This window comes from Podarcis melisellensis (assembly GCF_964234715.1).
Source record: "Podarcis melisellensis genome assembly, chromosome: 3".
Lineage (NCBI taxonomy): Eukaryota > Metazoa > Chordata > Lepidosauria > Squamata > Lacertidae > Podarcis > Podarcis melisellensis.
Genome location: NC_138530.1, coordinates 116,611,823 through 116,630,528, shown reverse-complemented (window position 1 = coordinate 116,630,528; position 18,706 = coordinate 116,611,823). Strand labels below are relative to the sequence as shown.

Below are 18,706 nucleotides of genomic sequence, written 5' to 3'. Positions count from 1 at the left end.
CCCACGCGTGGCATTTCCATCACATCAGAACCCAAAGTGGCAGCGCGCAAGAGCGCAGCCGAGAGAGGGCGAGGAGTGGAAGCCAGCGGCCAAGCTCCGAGTCCCAGAAACGTGGGCGTCAGATCCATCCCAAGCCCCCCGCGGAACTCGCTTCCGAGTCAGAAGGGCCGGCGATCTTCGGCCCACTTGACTCGGGAGGAGGAGACGCCACTGGGCACACGGCGAAAGGGACCTCCGTCGGATTGAGCTGAGGCTCCATTTGTGTGAAAAGTCCCCCCCCCCCCTTGTCAGATTAAGGAGGAAAGGGTAGGTGGGTGGGTGGAGTGCGCGCGCACCCACACCAATGAATATGCACAGCTCTCAAGAATGCATCCCGTTCTGTTTTGATTTCCCTTCCCTGGGCTCATTCTGCATTCGCTGCTCTGCCTGTGTAGGAAGGCTCCTTCCTAATGCTCTAAGATGCGGCTGCCCTTTCTTCCTCCTCCTTCTCCTCCTCCTTCTCCTCCTCCTCGTATGCCTCTCCCCCTTGTCCTCCTCCGCACACACCCCGCCACCATCACCGCGCAGCAACGCATATAAGGCAACCTTTGCTGCGAATTGCTCTTACCAGCCATTCTAACTTCCAAGCAAACGCCAACTTGCCTGTCTCCTCTCGTAAGACCAGCCTGCTTTCTGCGCCTTCCCAGGAGGAAGACCCCCGTCTCTCCAGCTCCTGCTGGAAACGGGGGTTAGCGAGGAATGAGGAAGAGGAAAAGTTGGCTGTTCCCCTTTATTTGGTGGCCAAGGAAGCCCAGGGGCAGTTCTCACCTCCCGCCCTGCCTCAGGTCCAAACGATCGATTTATTTCTCGATATTGCAAAGAAACTCTAGGGATATATATACATATTCTCCTACAAGGTCACATGGAGATGTAGGCAAACATGCGTTGGAGGGGCGGGGGGCGCGCTTTTAAAGAGAGCCTGAGATTCTAAGGCAAAGGCCTCCACATCAGAGGCTTTTATAAAATCTTTCCAAGGGGCAGAAAAATCGGTCTTGCCTGTTTGATCAAACTTGCTTTGAAATCCTGATTGCAAAATAATATTGAGCAGGGAAGAGCGAAGTCGCAGCTCAAACGGACAGACCGGCGCAAAAAAATAGAACCGAAACTATTCACAACCAGGGTATTTTGAAGAGTTTGTTGTCTGTTAAATACATCCAAATCGAGATGTTCCTAAATATTTGGATTGCTTCGTTTTAGTTCCGTGGGGGAGGGGGGCTCGTCTAAAATTGCCGAAATTAAACTCGTATGTTCCAAATGTACATGATCAGGTTTAATATTCTCTAACGTCCTGGTCGCCCTATCTCTGCGTTTATCAATGAATCGGTAGAGGATCTGTAAATCTCTACACGTCCCTCTTCGGGGTGGGAAAACATCTTCCCTCATCTCTCATTACAAATAATTAATACTCCTAAAGGGTAGGTTGGTTGGTGTATTTACCCCACTTTTATTGAGCCTAGTCTTAAGGAACCTATTCATGCACAAATCTGTGTATATCTGCATATAGCAGCCTATATTTCTACTAGTGTATCTATTTTAATAATAGCAGACATGTAAACAAATCAATACCTATTGCTATCTATTTTGCAATGCTTGCTCGTCATGATCAAAAAGTCCACATTAACATTGACTCTCTTATATGCATATACGGATGTGTGGCTGTATATTTATATATTTATATTTATCATGGGTGCGTGCGACTGTGTGTGCCAATACAGTATAGAGTTGTGTGTGCATCAGGGGTGTGTAATTATATGCATAATATATGTGTGTTCAATATGTCTATGTGTTCTGTATAAACTGTGTAGATGGGAATGATTTTCCTATCCGGCTGAGGTTTACTTCTCCAGCCTATTGTTTCAGACAACAGATATAAGTTGCGATGGGAGAGGAACGTCGGGTTTGGTGTCTGTCCCCCATTTCCAATTATAGATGGATCATTACAGACAGAGAAGTACTGAGAATCCAGACATCTGCTCTTCACATGAATGCACTCACCTCCTAGAGAACAGCCCGCCATCATGCTCTGGAAACTGGTCGAAAATGTCAAGTATGAAGATATCTACGAGGTAAGTATAGAGATAAGAAGCATGTTTTTGGTGAAAAGAAGGAACCTTAGATTTAGAGAAGTGGGGAAGTGCCCGCTTATACGTTTGGATTTATTTCTGAGAGAGATTCTGATGCAGGCGGGCGCCCAGACGCAGACACATGAGCCGCGTTCAGGGGCGAAAGGACTTGGAGAGGCTTGTTTTACGCCCTGTTTGTTGTCAAAGGGAGCTGCTTTTTTTCGAAAGAAGAAGCCGAAGAAGGAGAAGCAGACGAGATTTAGACATCAAAGCACGGAATGATCTGGGGGATGACAGAAAGCAACTTAAACGCTGCAGTTTGTTTAGATCTGGAAGTCGGTGTAATTCGATTAGATGCAGCCTAATGCCGTTCATTACATATATAATAGGATAGGCTTTCATTTTCTTCTTTAGTTTTCATCCCATCTTTTCAGTTCCTCAGTGGGGAGACCACCTAAACTGGCCCCTTCTGTAGGACTCTGCACAAGCCCAGATTCAGAAAGACTCTGGAGAAGAGCAGTGGTGGTGCTGGTGGAAGGTGTTCGCTCAGCTTTGGGTGGTTTTTTTTTCTCGTGAGAACGGTACACAGGGAAAAAAATCTTTCTTTCTTTCTTTCTTTCTTTCTTTCTTTCTTTCTTTCTTTCTCTCTTTCTCTCTTTCTCTCTTTCTCTCTTTCTCTCTTTCTCTCTTTCTCTCTTTCTCTCTTTCTCTCTTTCTCTGGCTCTCCCTCCCTCTTGCGTCTAGAAACATCGGAGATCCCCTCAGCTTCTCTTAAAATCGATGCTTGTCTCTCTTTTCTAGTTATTGCTTTCCATGGGAGGCGGACTGCTCTCTTTCCGAAATATCCGGGCTCCCTCCTAGCTGAGTTCCAGAGCAGGTTAAGGGAGAATTTAGTGGCGCGCTGGTCTCTCTCTTTTTTTCTGCCAGTGGAAGGAGACGAGGGAGAGAACATCGTCTTTCCCTTTCCGCCGTGGAAGTTTGGGCTGCAAGCGGGGGTTGTGGAGCAGCCTGTCCCCCCTTTCCCGACCCGGGCAGGGTTACTGGAGTGTGGGCCAGGAGGGCGGGCGGGCGAGCAGAGCCGCCGGCCGGTCTGCGGAGTTTCCAACTCGATTAAGAAAGCCAAGAGCCGCGTTTTGCCGGCGATGAGTTAATATTTAAAAGTGCAGCCGTCTGCGGAGGAGAAGGGTGGAGGGGAGACGCCAGGGCAGGCGAAGCGGGGGGCTACTGCCAGATAGGGCGCCGGGGGGATCCCGGTGGGTAGCCTGCGTCCGACGACGAGCAACGTCTCTGGGGCTGTGTAAAGCTCCTGTTGGGGTAATTATCTACTGAGCGCCGGCAAAATCCAGCCCGGTGTGGGGATTTCCAGCGCCCTCCTCCTCGGGTCCCATTTCTCCCTTCCACAGAGCTCGGTCCTCTCTTGCGCGCCCTACTCTCCCCTTCTCCCCAAACGTATTTCCAGTGATTCCCTTCAGGGCGAGCTCAGGGCGCCCTGGGGGGACCGAGACCTGCCTCGGAATCTGGCCCCTCTCGAGTGAAAGGGCGGCAGGGTCTCTTCTGTGAAATGGTAACGCTGAGCCTAAGTTGTGGCTCGCAAAGAGAGTCCTCGGCTTCTTACTGCGCTTTGACCGCTGGACTCCGGGCAGAAATTCACGCCTTGGGAAATTCGTGGCTATGAATCGAGATCCCAGGATTTGTCTCCGAATCCTGCGGGAAATATGCGATAGACCCGCTCCCAAGGCAGCTATATAGATCTGCGTGGATTTAGACATATATATATATATATATATATCCTTTTCTCTCTTAAAATAAAAATAAAAAGCCTAAAAGGTGAAGGAACACACGTCCACCCATTAGATCGGATGGCTTTTGAAAACTGTAAAAAAATATATATATATATATATATATATATATATATATATATATATATATATATATAAAAAACGACTTTTGCCCCTCAAAGAGACGCCGCTGCGGAGAAGTCAGGGAGCGCAGAGCAGCGCGGCCAAGTGAGAGTGGATTTAGGCAGGAACGTTAAGTTGAACTTTAACTGAAATGGCAGTCAGGCCAGTCGAACGGGTTCTGGGAACATCAAAAAGGTTCTTAATCGCCTCTGGCTTCGCCTAAGAACTATAAATCTAGTATCCTTGCAAATTCATTGCGTAGATTTTACATCTAGGTGGAAATAGAACGCTTTTTTGGCACAGCCAGAGGAAAGCTGTCTATACGTTTGAGATGTGTGTGTGCGTGCGTGTCACACACACAAATAATGACAGGCTAAATAGAAGCCAAGTGCTCTGCACCCTCTCTGTATAGCTTTTCAAAACGAGGGCAGTCTGTAATAACTGGTAGTATTTTAAGTGCTTTAATTACTTCTGTAAACAAACAAATTTCACTGGCTGACTTAAAAAAAAAACACTGCAGGATTAGAGAAGCCCTTTTATTATTTGCTTTAAAAATTAGAACAAAAGCACCAAGGGCAATCGATTTTCTTTCGTATTTGGAATGTATAATTAAATGTAAAAGAAGGAAATATGATTTTCCCCTCCCCTCTTTAGCCCCTGGCGCGGCTCCAGATCACTTCCTAGCTCCAAATCAGCAGTGCCTAGTTTACACGTCTTCCTCTGCTCGAGTTAATTGAAGTTCTGCCTCTTCCTCGCTCAACTTTTTTTTTTTGTCCCTTCCCTCTCCCCCAACTCTGCCTCCGCCAGCCCCCTCGTCTGATTACATCTAGTAATTCTCCACTGAATGAACGTCATTTACAATACTAGGGGAGCTCTCGAGCTGCCTGCAAAGCCTTCACGCTCCATTTGGTCCTGCATTCTCCCTTTAAAGTAGTCGTGTAATATTAATAGTCATGAATATCAATTATTATGAGGCGTTGTAGGGAAGGAAAAGGAGAAAGGGGCGCCGGAGCAGTCTGAACCTCGCCTTGGGTTGAAGAGGATTGCATTTGGAAGCTCAAAGGGCCGGGAGGGGGGACAAGAGAGCGGAGCCTTTTAAACACACACACGCACACACAAGCACACACACACACACGCACACGCACATAACACACACACACAGTTTTTGGGGCACTGGCTTTTTTCCTTCTTCGAATTTTTGTTTTGATGGATAGACTCGGAAATACCTCCAGCGGCTCTCCTGGGTGCTCCGCGTTCCCTTGCAGATCTCCTTGACACGTCCCCTCCCGTTGATACTGTTATTATATCGCTATTTTATTTTTAGCTGTTTCCAGACTTTTTTTCCCCTCCAGATGTTAGTCCACACCTATTCCGCCATGGTGAGTTGGCTCTGTGTTGTGATTTAAAATTGCCCTGTTCTCTCTCCCTCTCCTTCTCTCTCTCAGTCCCTCTCTCCCTCTCTCTCTCTCTTTCTTCCTTTCTCTCTTTGAACGCCTTTGGCTTGGTAATTTAGCACAATAATTGGAGGAAGCTCGCAGCTGCTTCTTCGGTTTTGCATTGTGTTCTCGGTCTGAGCTAGGGGGGGGTGAGGAGGGGGGCAGAGTGAGGGGAAACTTTTTATAAAACAAAATTGCTGTCGGGGATTTGAACGACTTTTTTCTGGAATAGATTTTATGCGTGTATGTGTGTGTGTGTAAAATCACAGCTTCACTTCGAATATAGAATCCACGATTCAGAAGAATATTGATTTGGATTGTGATTCTTTTTTTTAAATATAAATAGTGTTTCGTTTTGTTTTTTTACAAAAACTTTTATTCATTATAACGCCAAAAACATTTTTGTTAATTTTCTTTTTACAGGCGTGAATCAAATATTAGAAAAAATATTAATAAATTATATTCTGAAGGCCCTCGCTTCACTGGCTTAATCCTAACTTTTCCCCTCCGATTTTGAGATCGATTTTAATAGGAAAAATGTTGTTTCATATTATTTTCCATACAATCTTCCAGAACGAACCTAGAATCGCATCTTTCCAATTCTGCCACGGGCAAACGAGCGGGTGGCTTGTTTATTTGTTTTCATCATAAGCTCTTCCTAAAGCGATACAGTGTTGAATAAATGTATATTTGGCCGTGCTCTTGCGAGATTATTCGTGGGAAGAACCACGGAATGGGTGGAGAAATTCACCCCAGTCCTTCGTGGTAGAGTTAAGGGGTTTTTAATTCCTCCACTCTCTTTTAAAACCAGACTTTTTATTTCATTTATTTTTTGCCATTGTCGCTTGCAGTCGAGAAGTTCATGGGAAGTTTTGGAACTTAAGGAAAGGAGACAGGAGTTATTCTTCCGTTTTCCTAATTTGTTGATTTTTCATTCTGCTTTCAATTATACACAAACCATAGGAGAAGCTTTAAGAAACGCCGGGCAGTCTCTTCGCCGCTGAAAACGAGCGGTGCCGTGGGGTGATTAATCTGAATAGGAGCCGTTTTGATAGGCACCTTTTAAACTGTATTTTTTTGAGAATAATAAATTGGGTGTTAAAATCCCTTTCCCAATCTCTCTCTCTCTCTCCTCTCTCTTTTCTCCTTCCTCTCCCCTCCCTCCGGTTGTCCACCTTCCAGGACCGCCACGATGGCGTGCCCAGTCACAGTTCTCGGCTGTCCCAGCTGGGCTCGGTCTCGCAGGGACCCTACTCGAGCGCCCCTCCGCTGTCTCACACCCCGTCCTCGGACTTCCAGCCGCCCTACTTCCCGCCGCCCTACCAGCCGCTTCCCTATCACCAGAGCCAGGACCCTTACTCCCATGTCAATGACCCCTACTCCCTGAACCCTCTGCACCAGCCCCAACAGCACCCTTGGGGGCAGAGACAGAGGCAGGAGGTGGGCTCGGAGACCGGCTCGCTGCTGCCCCAGCCGCGGGCTTCGCTGCCTCAGCTCTCGGGACTGGACCCCAGGAGGGACTACCACTCGGTCAGGCGGCCAGACGTCCTGCTCCACTCGGCTCACCACGGCCTGGACTCCGGCATGGGCGACGCGCTTTCTCTCCACGGCATCGGGCACCCGGGGATGGAGGACGTCCAGGTAATGCGCTCGGGAAGGAGCATCCAGCTCCCACGCACACAGGCGGGGGTCGCGGGCGGGGGGGGGATGCCTTCCAGCGCTGGAGGTTTTGCTGTGCTATAGAACCTTTCCCAGGATTATTGCGAATGTGATCGACCTCTACTCAAGGTCTGTTTTGGAATAGTGCGCCCCCCCCAACCCCAGGAGGCTTGCATGCTTAGCAATCTCTGGGGCTTTTGTTTTCTGGAAGACGGAACACACCCAGAGTTTATTCCACTCTTTTCTATCTCTGGTAATACGCTCCCGGCTGCTTCAAAGGACTTGAAACAAACTCTGTCTGGCAACTTCCCTCAGTGATGCTTGGAAGTCAATGAGTTGTGAGTTGCAGCCATCAATGATCAGCTGAAGGTTGCAGCCCCAAGCTGCCAGACAGCCAGGGGCAGCGAGAGGCAGACTTCTCTGGGATGAAAGTCCCACCGAAATCAATGGAATTTATTTCCGTGTAGACAGCAAGGGGGGCAGCTGGGGGAGCCCCAAGAACTTCGATGGAAGTCATGTGAGTTCCCAGGATACACACCCCGCCCTCCTCTTTGCAAAAGTTGAAGAAAATTTCAGAGACATGTGCTAGGCAGAAAGTTGGAAATAAATCCACGCACACAATGCACTGCTCCAGATTTTATTTTATTAATAATACTAAATACTAAACTAAAATACTAAACACGTGTTTCAGAGAACTGGATGACGCGCTAAATTTCTTTTCTCCTCCAGTTCGAAGAGGAGATCAAGGGCTACTTTTTTGTTTAAGACAAAAGCCTCGCACAGTGTCTTGAAAAGAGGGGGCAGTGGCCTATAGGATTAGTTATTTGGGGGGCTACATTCTCTTCCGGCGGGTGGGCGTTCTTTTCTGCAGATGTCATCGTTTCTACTAGTGCATTTATTTTATTTTGCACTGAAGACAGACCCTCTGAACGCAGAGTTATCTATGTCGTGAACCTACGTGATTTCTGAATTTATTCCAAGAGAACGTAACTCTAATCAACGATTTTCCATTATAGTAAATAATGACAGTACAGAAATTGCTCCAGAACGAAGTAATTGTTGGTATATAGATTGAACGAAATCCGTTGGGTGTTTCGTTAGGAATTCCCCAATTGGACGAAAGCATGATGGAGCAGAGAGGGTTAAAACGCATCTGATTATTTTGGGCGGTTTGCGTTTATTGCCAGCCTTTATGAACTAAGGCAGAGGGGCGTCAGATTCCGCGCGCATCAAGCGTTTATGTGCATGACGCAAACGATCCGGAGGAGGAGAGGGACTTGGCAGGCCCGATCCTGCGTTTTTCACTTAAGCGACTCTCCCTCCAAATACGGTCACTGAGGGGGCAGAATGTATGAGTTTGTGTCCAGTGACCAATGGAGAGAGAATTAGAGGATCTGGGCTGAATGGAGATATTTCATGGCGTGATCCGTATTCAGCTTTGAAAATGGGGTTATGGTGGGGGCCAAACATTTATTTGAAAATGGCTCCTCTGAATTCGAATGCAAAGGAATGAGAACTCGGGGCAAATCGCTCAGCTATGGGAAAACAAAGGAAAAATGCAGAGCATCAGTCATAGGAAAGGTTATGGCCCAGGTTTTAGCTGAAGAAAATGTGCTAGGTGTGCGGATTGTTTTGTTCCAAAACAGACCTATTCTAGGCTAGGAAGCAGCTCCCTTGAAACCGCCTAAGAGGCAACAGCTATTCTGAGGTATGAATCTTGTGAGTAATGTGCAGTTTTTGGGAGACAGAAAAAGGCAGGTGGAGCAGAAGCAAGTGACCCTGATGGAGAGGAACTTTGCTTTATTTGAAATGCATTTGCTTCTAAGGGAGAGAGAGGGAGGAATTGTCCAGTCTCCTTCCCTTATAACTTACTCTTATTTGGGATGGGGGATACACCATAGAATTCATTCTAAACTTTGTAAGAATAATCCAGTTTACCTTGTACACAAATCCAGAAGTTTACAAAAAAATCACACGCATCGGTTTTATTCAGTTTCTCGAATAACAAGAAAAGGGTTATGCAGAGGGGAAACGGTGCCTGCGTCCCCGCCTCCCAATTTCTTAAGCTGTCTGGACAGAAATGTGGTTAACTGTAACTGGGGGGGAAATAAGGCAAGTAGAGACAGAAAGAAATTAGGGAGAAAATATATAATTATAGAAATACAAACCGAAGCCATGTGTAATCCATTGTTCATGGACAGAATTAAGCGTTTCTTGTAACTGGAGAGTTTTCTGTTGCAGTGCTGTAAACGTGTTGCTGTCCTTGAGAGCGTTAAATTCTGCACTTGGTCACGTGCGGCCCGATTCTATGGGTGTTTGCTCTGAAGCAAGTACCGGTAAATGGTCCTCAAGAGAGGAGCCACGCAGAGGGTAGAGAATGTGGGCGGGCAATTGATGTAGTCCACAACTTTTACATGAACACCTCTCTAGTAAAGGGAGGGAGCGTGCCACCTCCGTCATAAGGAATGACTAACTATATGGGAAGATTTCCAGACTGTCCTTAAAAGTTCAGCATGCTCATATATTCTGGGAAGTTCTGCTGAAATCAGTAGGGCTTGACTTCCAAGGGGAAGTGTTTAGGATCTAGGGACCAGTGACTGAAGGCCAGGGATGCCAGGGTAGCTGAATAGTGAGTGGATGCTGGTAACCTTTGTCTACTGCAAAGATTTATTTAGGAAGATGAGGGATCCATCAAACTGCGTGGGCGTTCTTCCAAATCCTGGCACAGTTAGGCAGTTTTAAGTCCCTTTGACTTCAGTGCGAGGGGTGAGCGTACATCTTTGCATCAATCCCACTGGAATCAGCAGAAGTTCTGCTTAATTGTAGCTGGATCTTAGGTGTATATATTGTTAAAGGGCGTGCAAGAGTGCTCAATAAATCCATTTCCTCTTAAGTAATCCTATTAGATGTGAATGTTATGGAATAAGTGAAGAATGTTCTGCAAGGGATATTCTTAATGGCATGTTTGGAAAGCTTGCACATCTTAGCGTGCGAGTCTACATGAAATTGATATCTGGCTTATTTGAATTAATGGAATCTACTAGAGCTAGATAGATACGTCTACCAAATTTTGATTCTTCGTTTCCTTGGCGATGCATTTCCTTGATAAATAGCACCATTGAGAAACTATTTCCTCAGGAATACTTTATGAATTATTAGCAGTCATTATCTATTATTAGAGCGAGGATACTTTCATTTGGTACATTCTGTGTACATGTGCAATTAATGTGTACCGCAATGTAACTAAGGTATCAGGTGGATGATAAGAAATTTGTTTCTTCTTAATGTCCTTAATAAATTAAGATTAGACAGAGAGATCGATGAAGAAATAGTTATGATATATTCACGGCTGTGTGCCATTAATATGTCTGCAGTTGCTCCCTATCTTTAATTGAAACTCGAGTATTCGTGATACCAAGTATGATATATTGCAGCGCTTTATTTTTCATCTCCAGTAATATATTACGGGTTAATATTTGATGTAATGTTTTCTTGAAACACCTTATTGTTCTCTCATTAAGCACATCAGTTCAGGTGTTCGCAGGCGAGCAAACTCACAGTCCAGGGAATCTAAAGTATTCGGATTAATGCAGTTTAAACGCTGCTATCGTAAATAAAACCGAAATCAACCAGAATTGCTTACAAAGTCGTGTTGATCAGAACAGGGGTATTTCGCTTGAAATTGGCGGCTCTGAAGCCTTTTCAGTAAGATTGCTTCGGCTTAACTGGTTTCTATATCAGATTTGCTTCAGGGTTTAAGATTCAAAACTACTCTTCCTCGCAGCAATCCTGAAGGCGATCCTGTATCCTTCTTACGCATCTGTGCGCAGAAGCCAGCCCCTTGAGTTTAGTGGGACTTCTCCAGTTAAGTAAGAGCACGCAGGCAGAGTTACACGGAAACCGGTCCCATTGTTAATGGACGGGGCTGACTTCCGAGGCACGTATTAAAGGCAGATCACGGTCTGGCTGAAATCAATGCGCATTCGTTCCCCGTAAATCCCTTTCGAACTGAAGTGAGACCTGCACTGCTAGGCTTTCCTTCCTTCCCACCCCCTCCATTTATTGCTCTCGGGATGTCAGGCGGAGATTGGAAAGGGTTAGCTTTTTTATTTAAAATAAATAAATAAATGTGTGCAGTTTATAGCGGGGAATGTCCAAGACTGGATTCCACCCCCACCGTCTCTTCTGAGAGGCGCTGGGGATCCAAAGTTAACTTTGCACCCATGCAAAGTAACCCCTGGTATCACTTTTAACTAAAGAAGTCTAGTAATTAAAAGTCTGAGTTGTGTGTGAGTGTGCGTGTGCGTGTTTCCGCATGCAGTCCTAATTAAATCTTTACGATCCTCTCTGTGACTATTAACTGCCAGCATGCTGCGCGAATATCCTGTACAAAAACCCAGCAGGCGGCCGTAATTAGATCGAAAATCAGACAAGACTCTTCTCATTAACTACAACAGCTCAGGCGCGCTGCTGATGAGGAGGCGAGCAGCGGAGGGTGCGAGGAACAGGTTTCCAGGAGGAGCCCCGCCACCGCCACCACCCACCGCGCCTCCCAGGAACTGCGCCCCTAGAGCACAAGTGCCTTCGAGGGCACTTAATCCGGATCAACGCCAAGCCCGCCCCTTTACCTGAGCGAAAGAGGATTATAATCCCTATCCCTTGCAAGAGCTGCAGATGAGCACCAGGGGGTGGGCGCTGCCTCCAATGTTCTGCTCGCGAGCTTCCCAGCGAGAAACAAGCATGGCCACTTTTTTTGGGGGGGGGGGTGTTCTTAGACGGCCAGCCGGGGTTGTTCAGGTGGGGGAAGAACCGTTCCAAGATAATTATTTTTTGTTTAGGGATTAGGGGCTGGTGACACCCTTCCCTTGCCCCCAATAAGGACGGAGAACATGCCCCGGCAGGTATTTATTCCCTCTGGTTGCCTCTGTAAGGTGAGAGACGCGGTCCAGCCGCTCGCTCTTTTACAGAGCCATCCTCGACGCGTTTTACTTTGAAGTAAAGGCACTGAACACGAAGCGAGATTTATGCCCGAGGAAGCGTGCGCAGGCTTGCCGCTTGGAAAGGGGGCGAAAGGAAGAAGCAGGACCCTCCTCTCCTTTTGTCTAGTGCTCTGCCCTGCGGCTACTTTTGAAGCTGAGGGCTAGCGGACGCTTCTCTGGCAAGCTCTCAGTGCCACGACCATTCGCGAGGACCCCAATTCCAAGCAAACGCGCTTAGCACTAGAGTCAGAGTGAGAGTGGCTGGCAAGAGACCGCTTGACCCAGTTACGCAGAAGCCCTTGAATGCAATCCTTCGCTGAGGCCAGCTTTAGCAGAAGAGTCGGAAATGTTTGTTAGGTCGGTCACTCTTGCTTAGGGATAGAGACCCCTAGGTTCTGTTCGCTCTAGACACCCTGGCCTAGACTCAACAAGGTCCTCATGGGGAGAGCAAGTGAAATCATCGAGTTAGGCGGCATCAGCTCCGCTGAATTCAATAGGTCATACATCCGAGTAGACCTTGGCAGGACCACTCTGGTAAAACCTATGGGGAAACACCGACATTTAAACCCAGGCTCTGTGAAGTGGGAGGGTATGCAGGGAGGCAACCTCAGCCCAGTTTTGCTATACATTTTATATGAACTGATGCAAATTTATTTTCTTTCATTTGTCTTGGAAACCAAGTGGCTTTTGTTCGTCTGAGTAACGGTGAAGGAGGGGAGGAATCTTCTTCCTTCATAAGGGGTTTGAAACGCCTTATAGGACTCCCTTTATCCCATGGACTGACTTGTAGATGCGCATCGTGGTAGCTGTGATGAGGCGGAACTCCTCTGCTGCTTTGAAAATTATCACAATATTTCCACTTACTAAGACTTACTAGGGTTGGGCAACAGGTAAAATTATCTTCAGTGGGGTGGGGGAATAAAGGCTGCACCTCCATGCATGCTAACTGGGAAGGAAATCCCATTAAACTGAGGCCCATCTTTCATAATACAGAGGACAAACTCGGAGGCCTGGTCGTGCTTTGGACCGTACCACTTCAGGCTGCGGGGGGGGGGGGCGCGTGTTCCTATCCTGAAGAGCAACTCCCGCAGATAAATTTGTGCAGTGGAGAAGGATTCCAAGGTAGTCGTCTCCCCGTTGTGCTAGTTTTTTACGTTCGGGGACTTTTTCTAATGAAGGGACTTTAAATATGCGGCACACCGCTACCACCTGTTGCCTTAAAGAGGTATGGTCCAAACACGGATTTGGCACTCTTATTCCAGAGAACTAGGCTTCCGAGCAAGCAGTAAGCAAAACCCAACCTTTTCTGCCCTTTGAGCCCTAATCGGATCATGCAGACACACAATACAAGAGCCTTCTGCAGTACCTCCTTCGTGTCCAACCATGCTCGCTCCTGGGCCAAAATATTGTTTTTTTTAGTTGAAGGAAGACGTGTCATGATTACAGGTGTGGCTCCTAGATCATAGCGGGAAAGAGAAGGCTAGAGGGCCATAAAAAAAAAAATTGGCTTCGGTAGACAATCTATTTTAATTGCCTATCAGAGTATCAGTAAGTTGTTCCCTGCCCCATCTTCGTTTCCTGCGATTTGCCCTTCTCCTCCTGCACAGGTAAGGAAGTTGTTCCAACAGAAGAACGACTGAAAGCGAAGATCTTGACAGCGTGGGCTTTAAATTAAACTTACTATGTGCTTTACTGATGGCGCTCATCCTTTACTTAAACTGGCAACCTAAAGCACGCTTACTCGGAAGTAAGCCCGATTGGGTTCAATAACATTTACTTATAAGTAAACCTCTAAGATCGGGTTGTTTCGAGATCGTCGACTTGGCTAAAATAGACCCACCAAGAGTATGTATTCCTAAATTCCAAGCAAACTCGCACAGAATTATTATATTGTGAATGTGCCCTATTTCAAAGGGTCTTATTGTCTAACTAGGGCAAATAAAGGAATTTTTAAAAGCTTGAAGGAATAAAGTCGGTGTATTATTTAGCTCTCTTTTTTTTAAGCAATAAGGAAGAAAAAGAAGCCCAGGTGTTTTGCACCTCTTTCTATTAGATCCTCTAATCTGGGAGCGCTTCATTGCCCTGTCGATTTCCCTGACGCCTCTCTTTCCCTAGTGAATTAATATAAATGGTAATAACAGGAATTCCAGAAGCTGGGCTGACGTGATGTCGTGCGCGCGCGCGAGTGCATATGTTTATACCTACGTGTACGTTGTACCCTGCCGGCCAGTCAATTTGAATAGTGATACCCCCTCCCCTTCTTTTTTGTATTCATAGTCAGTAGAAGATGCCAATAACAGCGGCATGAACTTGTTGGACCAGTCTGTCATCAAAAAAGGTATGGAAAACATTTCAATACTGTGTGTACGCGCGCGGATGTGTGGCATTTGTTTCACCGTTTGGGGACAATCGATAGTCCTTCCAAGTAATGAAAGTCCTTTTCCTACCTACTTGGAAGTACTTATTCCACTGGGGCTTACTCCCGAGTAAACGTGGATAGGATTGAATCGCACGTTTCACGTGGAAGAGACAAGAATACGTCAGTAAGAAACAAAGAGAACGGAGGGATTAATTAAGGCAGATTTTTATTAAGGAGGGGAGGGTAACGGAAGCAAAACTCCCTACTGATCATGTGGACCACACTTGTAATCAATGAAATTTGCTTCCTGGGAACCACAGCTGTGATCCTAAGAACACGTCATGAGCCTAGGAATGTGCCTGGGAAGCAACCAGTTTAATTGCGCAATGGGGCTTGTTCTCCAGTATGTCTGCGAAGAATCCTAGCCTCGAGCTCTGTGCACATTAAGTTGGGAGCGAGCCCCATTGTAGCCGTCGAAACTTCCGTCCCGGTAAGCATTCATAAGACCTGACTGCTGATTGGCTGTACTGTATCTCTGAAATTTCATGGAACCATTTTGTAGGCAAACGTTTTGAGGATTGTGATGTAAAAGAGGAATGAACGGATCTTGCATCTAAGTGAGGTTACTTCCCTTGGTGTGGGAATGAAAGGTTTCCTAATTCTGGGATGTATCCCCCCTCCTCCACTCAGAAAGGGAAAGTCCAGTTGTGAAACGGCCAATAATCATTTCATAGCTTCCACCCCCCACCTCAATTCTCGTTTTGCGTAGAACAATGGCTCTGGCTAAATAACAAAATTCCCATGATCCTTGGCGGTTGCGATTCGGGCCCCTTGTTTATGTTGCCTCCATGATGCTTGCCCAATGGCAGCCTTGGTTTTAAGGCTGAGCCTTCTGCACAATTCACCTGGGAGTAAGTCTCATTGAACCCAGCGGACAACTCCTGAGTAAACGTGCACGGGTGTGGCAAGAGCTTGGTTGTAAGGGGTTTTCCCAGCCTGTGGACACGCACACACAAACACACACGCACGCACGCCGGTCCTTCGGGAAAACATGGGATGGGGAGGGTTACGAATCGCACATGCTCCATTAAAAAACAAATCTACACATGCATACATGATTTAGTGTAAGTGTAGCTTCGCCCCATACTGTTAGAGGGAATGTGATATTAACAAATGTTTGCAATCTCTTGTACAGCTGTAAGCAAAATAATTAACTAATTAAACTAATTAAATGTAATTACAATAACTCATTTTGGGCGTATTGCAGCTGCTTCACCCTTTCCCCAGCTTCCCCCGCCCCCCGTTTGAATTTCCCTGACAGACTCTTGAAAACGTGGGACGATTACGGCGATAAGGCAATAGACCTTGAGCAGACCCTACTCAACGAAGAGAGGGGTGCCAGATTTAATGATCTCCGGAATTACTATTGCTAGATCCAGTTCTGAACTGCGCAGGATGGGCGTGGTAGCACTGGCTCTTCGGTGTCCTAAATGGCAACCCCAATTGCCGGGGCTCGCCTTACCGTTAAGAACCACTCCGGCGAGCTCCCTAACAAAGCTCCCCCAGCCCTGAGCGGAAAGGGAAACAAAAAGCTGTCTTTAGACCTCGATTTTGAGAGTTCCTCTGAAACTCAAGGCTCCCGTCCCAAAATCTGCTTCTATAATCAAGGGAAAGGGGGCTTAAGGAACTAAGTTTAGGAGGAAGTATGTACATGTGCTGAACGTGGTATCCCACTGAAGAAAGCTGAATAGAAAGGACGTGATTTGTTTCCTTAAAATCAAATCTGTGTGGCTCCAAGGTGGAGGTGGATTAGCGGCGGAGAGAAGAGCTTCGGGCCCTGTAATTTCTGTTGCTTTCATCGTGATGCAAGGCTGCGTGTGGGCGCAGTCTCCCTGGCATAGGAGCCAACTCTGAGGGGCCTCGGCCCCCACAATAAAATATTTGAGGGGGCCGGGCCCCCACAAAGCTGATGGACATTCCCATTCAAATGGTGTGTGCGCGCACACTGCATTATATGGTCGATGATGTGGGGCGGGGCTTACCTGGGCCCCACAATATTTTATTCAAGTTGGCACTCCTGCTCCCCAGTAAGTCAAAATCCCGATGGGACCGGATCCTACTGGTTTTAGTGCAGGTGACAGAACTCGGCCCCACAGATGCGGGCGGGACCTGCTCCGGAGTAAAGGTCCATAGAATTACTGCTGCCTTTATGGGAAATCCTAAACTGGAATGAAACAAAAAGGAAGGGCACAGTTCTGCTCTTGATTTCAGGTGGCACTTGGGAGCAGAGCAGACAGCCCCCTTCAGCTGACTGGCTTGGGCAGGAAAGGTAGATTGCAGGTAGATTGGTCTGCCACCATGGAGCTCATAAACGCGTTGCTTTTTCTCGGGTCCTCTTCGTTAACTGATAGCCCAGTTAAGTACTTGCTTCCTTCAGCCGATACTCTCTTCCATTGCCTTGAATGGCAGTAGGATCTCTCCTGGGTTGCACCGTTACAGCCCAGTCTTATAGCATAAGTCTCCTCCGAAGTCAGAGTACTTATTAATAACTTGCTCGGGAGGGAAGTAACTGCATGTTTTATAGAACGGCGTCGTATAAATTTCGATAATGAGCAAGCCAATCAATTTAAGGCCGCGGCGCTCAACAACCGAAGCCAATGAAACAACTAAGTAAATGTGATTGAGGTTGAGGGATGAGGGTGAGACTATATATCCTCCAAATGTTGTTGGACTCCCTCTCGCATCGGCCCCAGCCAGCATGGCCAATGTCTAGAGATGATCACCATCATTTATGACTTGTACCGCTGCGAATTGGAGTCGGGCGGCATCCGCGGACAACCCCGGCTATTGTCGCCTTTTGCTAGCGAAGTCAGTCCAGTCGAACTTAGTCCTAAAGAGTTATTCCGTCCTGCCCCGGTGTGTGCGCGCGCGTGCGCTGCATAATATTGTCTAACAAATCTCTCTACATAGGAGCCAACTCCTAGAGGTCAAGGAGTATTTGCTCCCTGCCCCCCAAGTTGATTGGCATTGCTTTTCAGAGGGTGTGCGTGCACCGCGTCATGTGATCGATTATGCAGGGCGGGGTTTACTTGCCCCCCCCCCAATATATTTTATTCAAGTTGATTACTGGTAGCACGATCTTAAGCATTTCCGGTTATATTGCCTTTCTTGTCACCTCTACTGAGAAGTGAGCTTCTTGAGTTCAGTGGGGCTTAGTAACTGCGTTAGAATCACTGCCCAGAATCCCATTCACTACTCTTAGAAGAGCGTCCTGTTTTTAAAATCAGATGTGTGGACGACTCCCCACACTTTCTGCACACACAATTCAAAAGTCTTGGGAATTCAGGGTTTTCCTTCCAGCAGTGAGCCTTGTCTGAAATCCATTCCCAGAAATATGGCTGGGCAGGTTTCTAGTAGAAAAACAGCGAAAGGCCTGGGGGCATTTGTGGCTGCCTGTCCTTAAGCAGATCCTGGGAAGAGGGAAGCTGCAGGGCCCGCGAGGTGTTTGCGCAGATAGCTGCAGTATCTGTGGCAGGGAGAAGGCCGCTCTCTTTCTTCTGGTTGGAACCTAATGCCGAAGGGATCGTTGCAGCTGCAACCCTCTCTGCTACGTGTGAACGGATAGAAAAGTGGAGTGACGCTTCCTATTTCACACAGAGCGGTGCCCATTTTTCTAGGCAAAAATATCCCAGTGACAAAGGAGATGCGATATGGAGATAAATTATTAACACACTCAGCTCATCCCTTAGCGCCCATGTCTTACGATCTTTGAGGCCTATGAAAGTAATGGCGATATCTGTCATCTTTTATTGCCACGCTGGTCCCAGTGTGTGACACTCCCCTCCTTTTTTTTTTTTCTTAGCGTGAGAAGGGAGGAGAGGAAAGACGACACGGTAACCCTCTTCATTCCCTCTAGCCGTCTGTTTAAAACCTTGGTACCAACCAGAATAAAATTCAGTTCACATCTCCAGCTTGCACACATCCGGCTGGTGGCAACCTCCACGGGAACTGGGTGGCTGAGAGAGGAGGTTCGCATGTGCGTGCTTGATTCTGAACTGCTGGGAGGCCTGGTGGAAGAAGCCCCTGCGGACAAATGGCGCATCTCTCCCCCAAACACGCAGTTCCTTTTCAATTCAGGCAGTTCACACGTGCAGCTGCAATAATAATAATAATAATAATAATAATAATAATAATAATAATAATAATAATAATTTATTATTTCTATGCTGCCCATCTGACTGGGTTGCCTCAGCCACTCTGGGCAGTTCCC

At 47.0% G+C, this 18,706-nt stretch overlaps 1 protein-coding gene across 7 annotated transcripts in view; it reads left to right on the top strand.

Moving 5' to 3' along the window:
* The first annotated feature begins 848 nt into the window (after window positions 1-848).
* TFAP2B (transcription factor AP-2 beta) overlaps window positions 849-18,706 on the top strand; it is a 65,145-nt gene continuing 47,287 nt past the window's right edge. The window contains exons 1-3 of one of the 7 annotated variants that reach the window (XM_081906377.1): window positions 849-2,105; window positions 6,622-7,080; window positions 14,355-14,415. In XM_081906377.1, the coding sequence (XP_081762503.1) occupies window positions 2,025-2,105; window positions 6,622-7,080; window positions 14,355-14,415 (601 nt within the window). In that variant the 5' untranslated portion in view covers window positions 849-2,024. Of the gene's footprint in view, window positions 2,106-5,180; window positions 5,383-6,621; window positions 7,081-14,354; window positions 14,416-18,706 lie in introns of those variants that run through there. The other 6 variants (XR_014166937.1, XR_014166938.1, XM_081906379.1 and 3 more) reach the window with 6 other exon arrangements.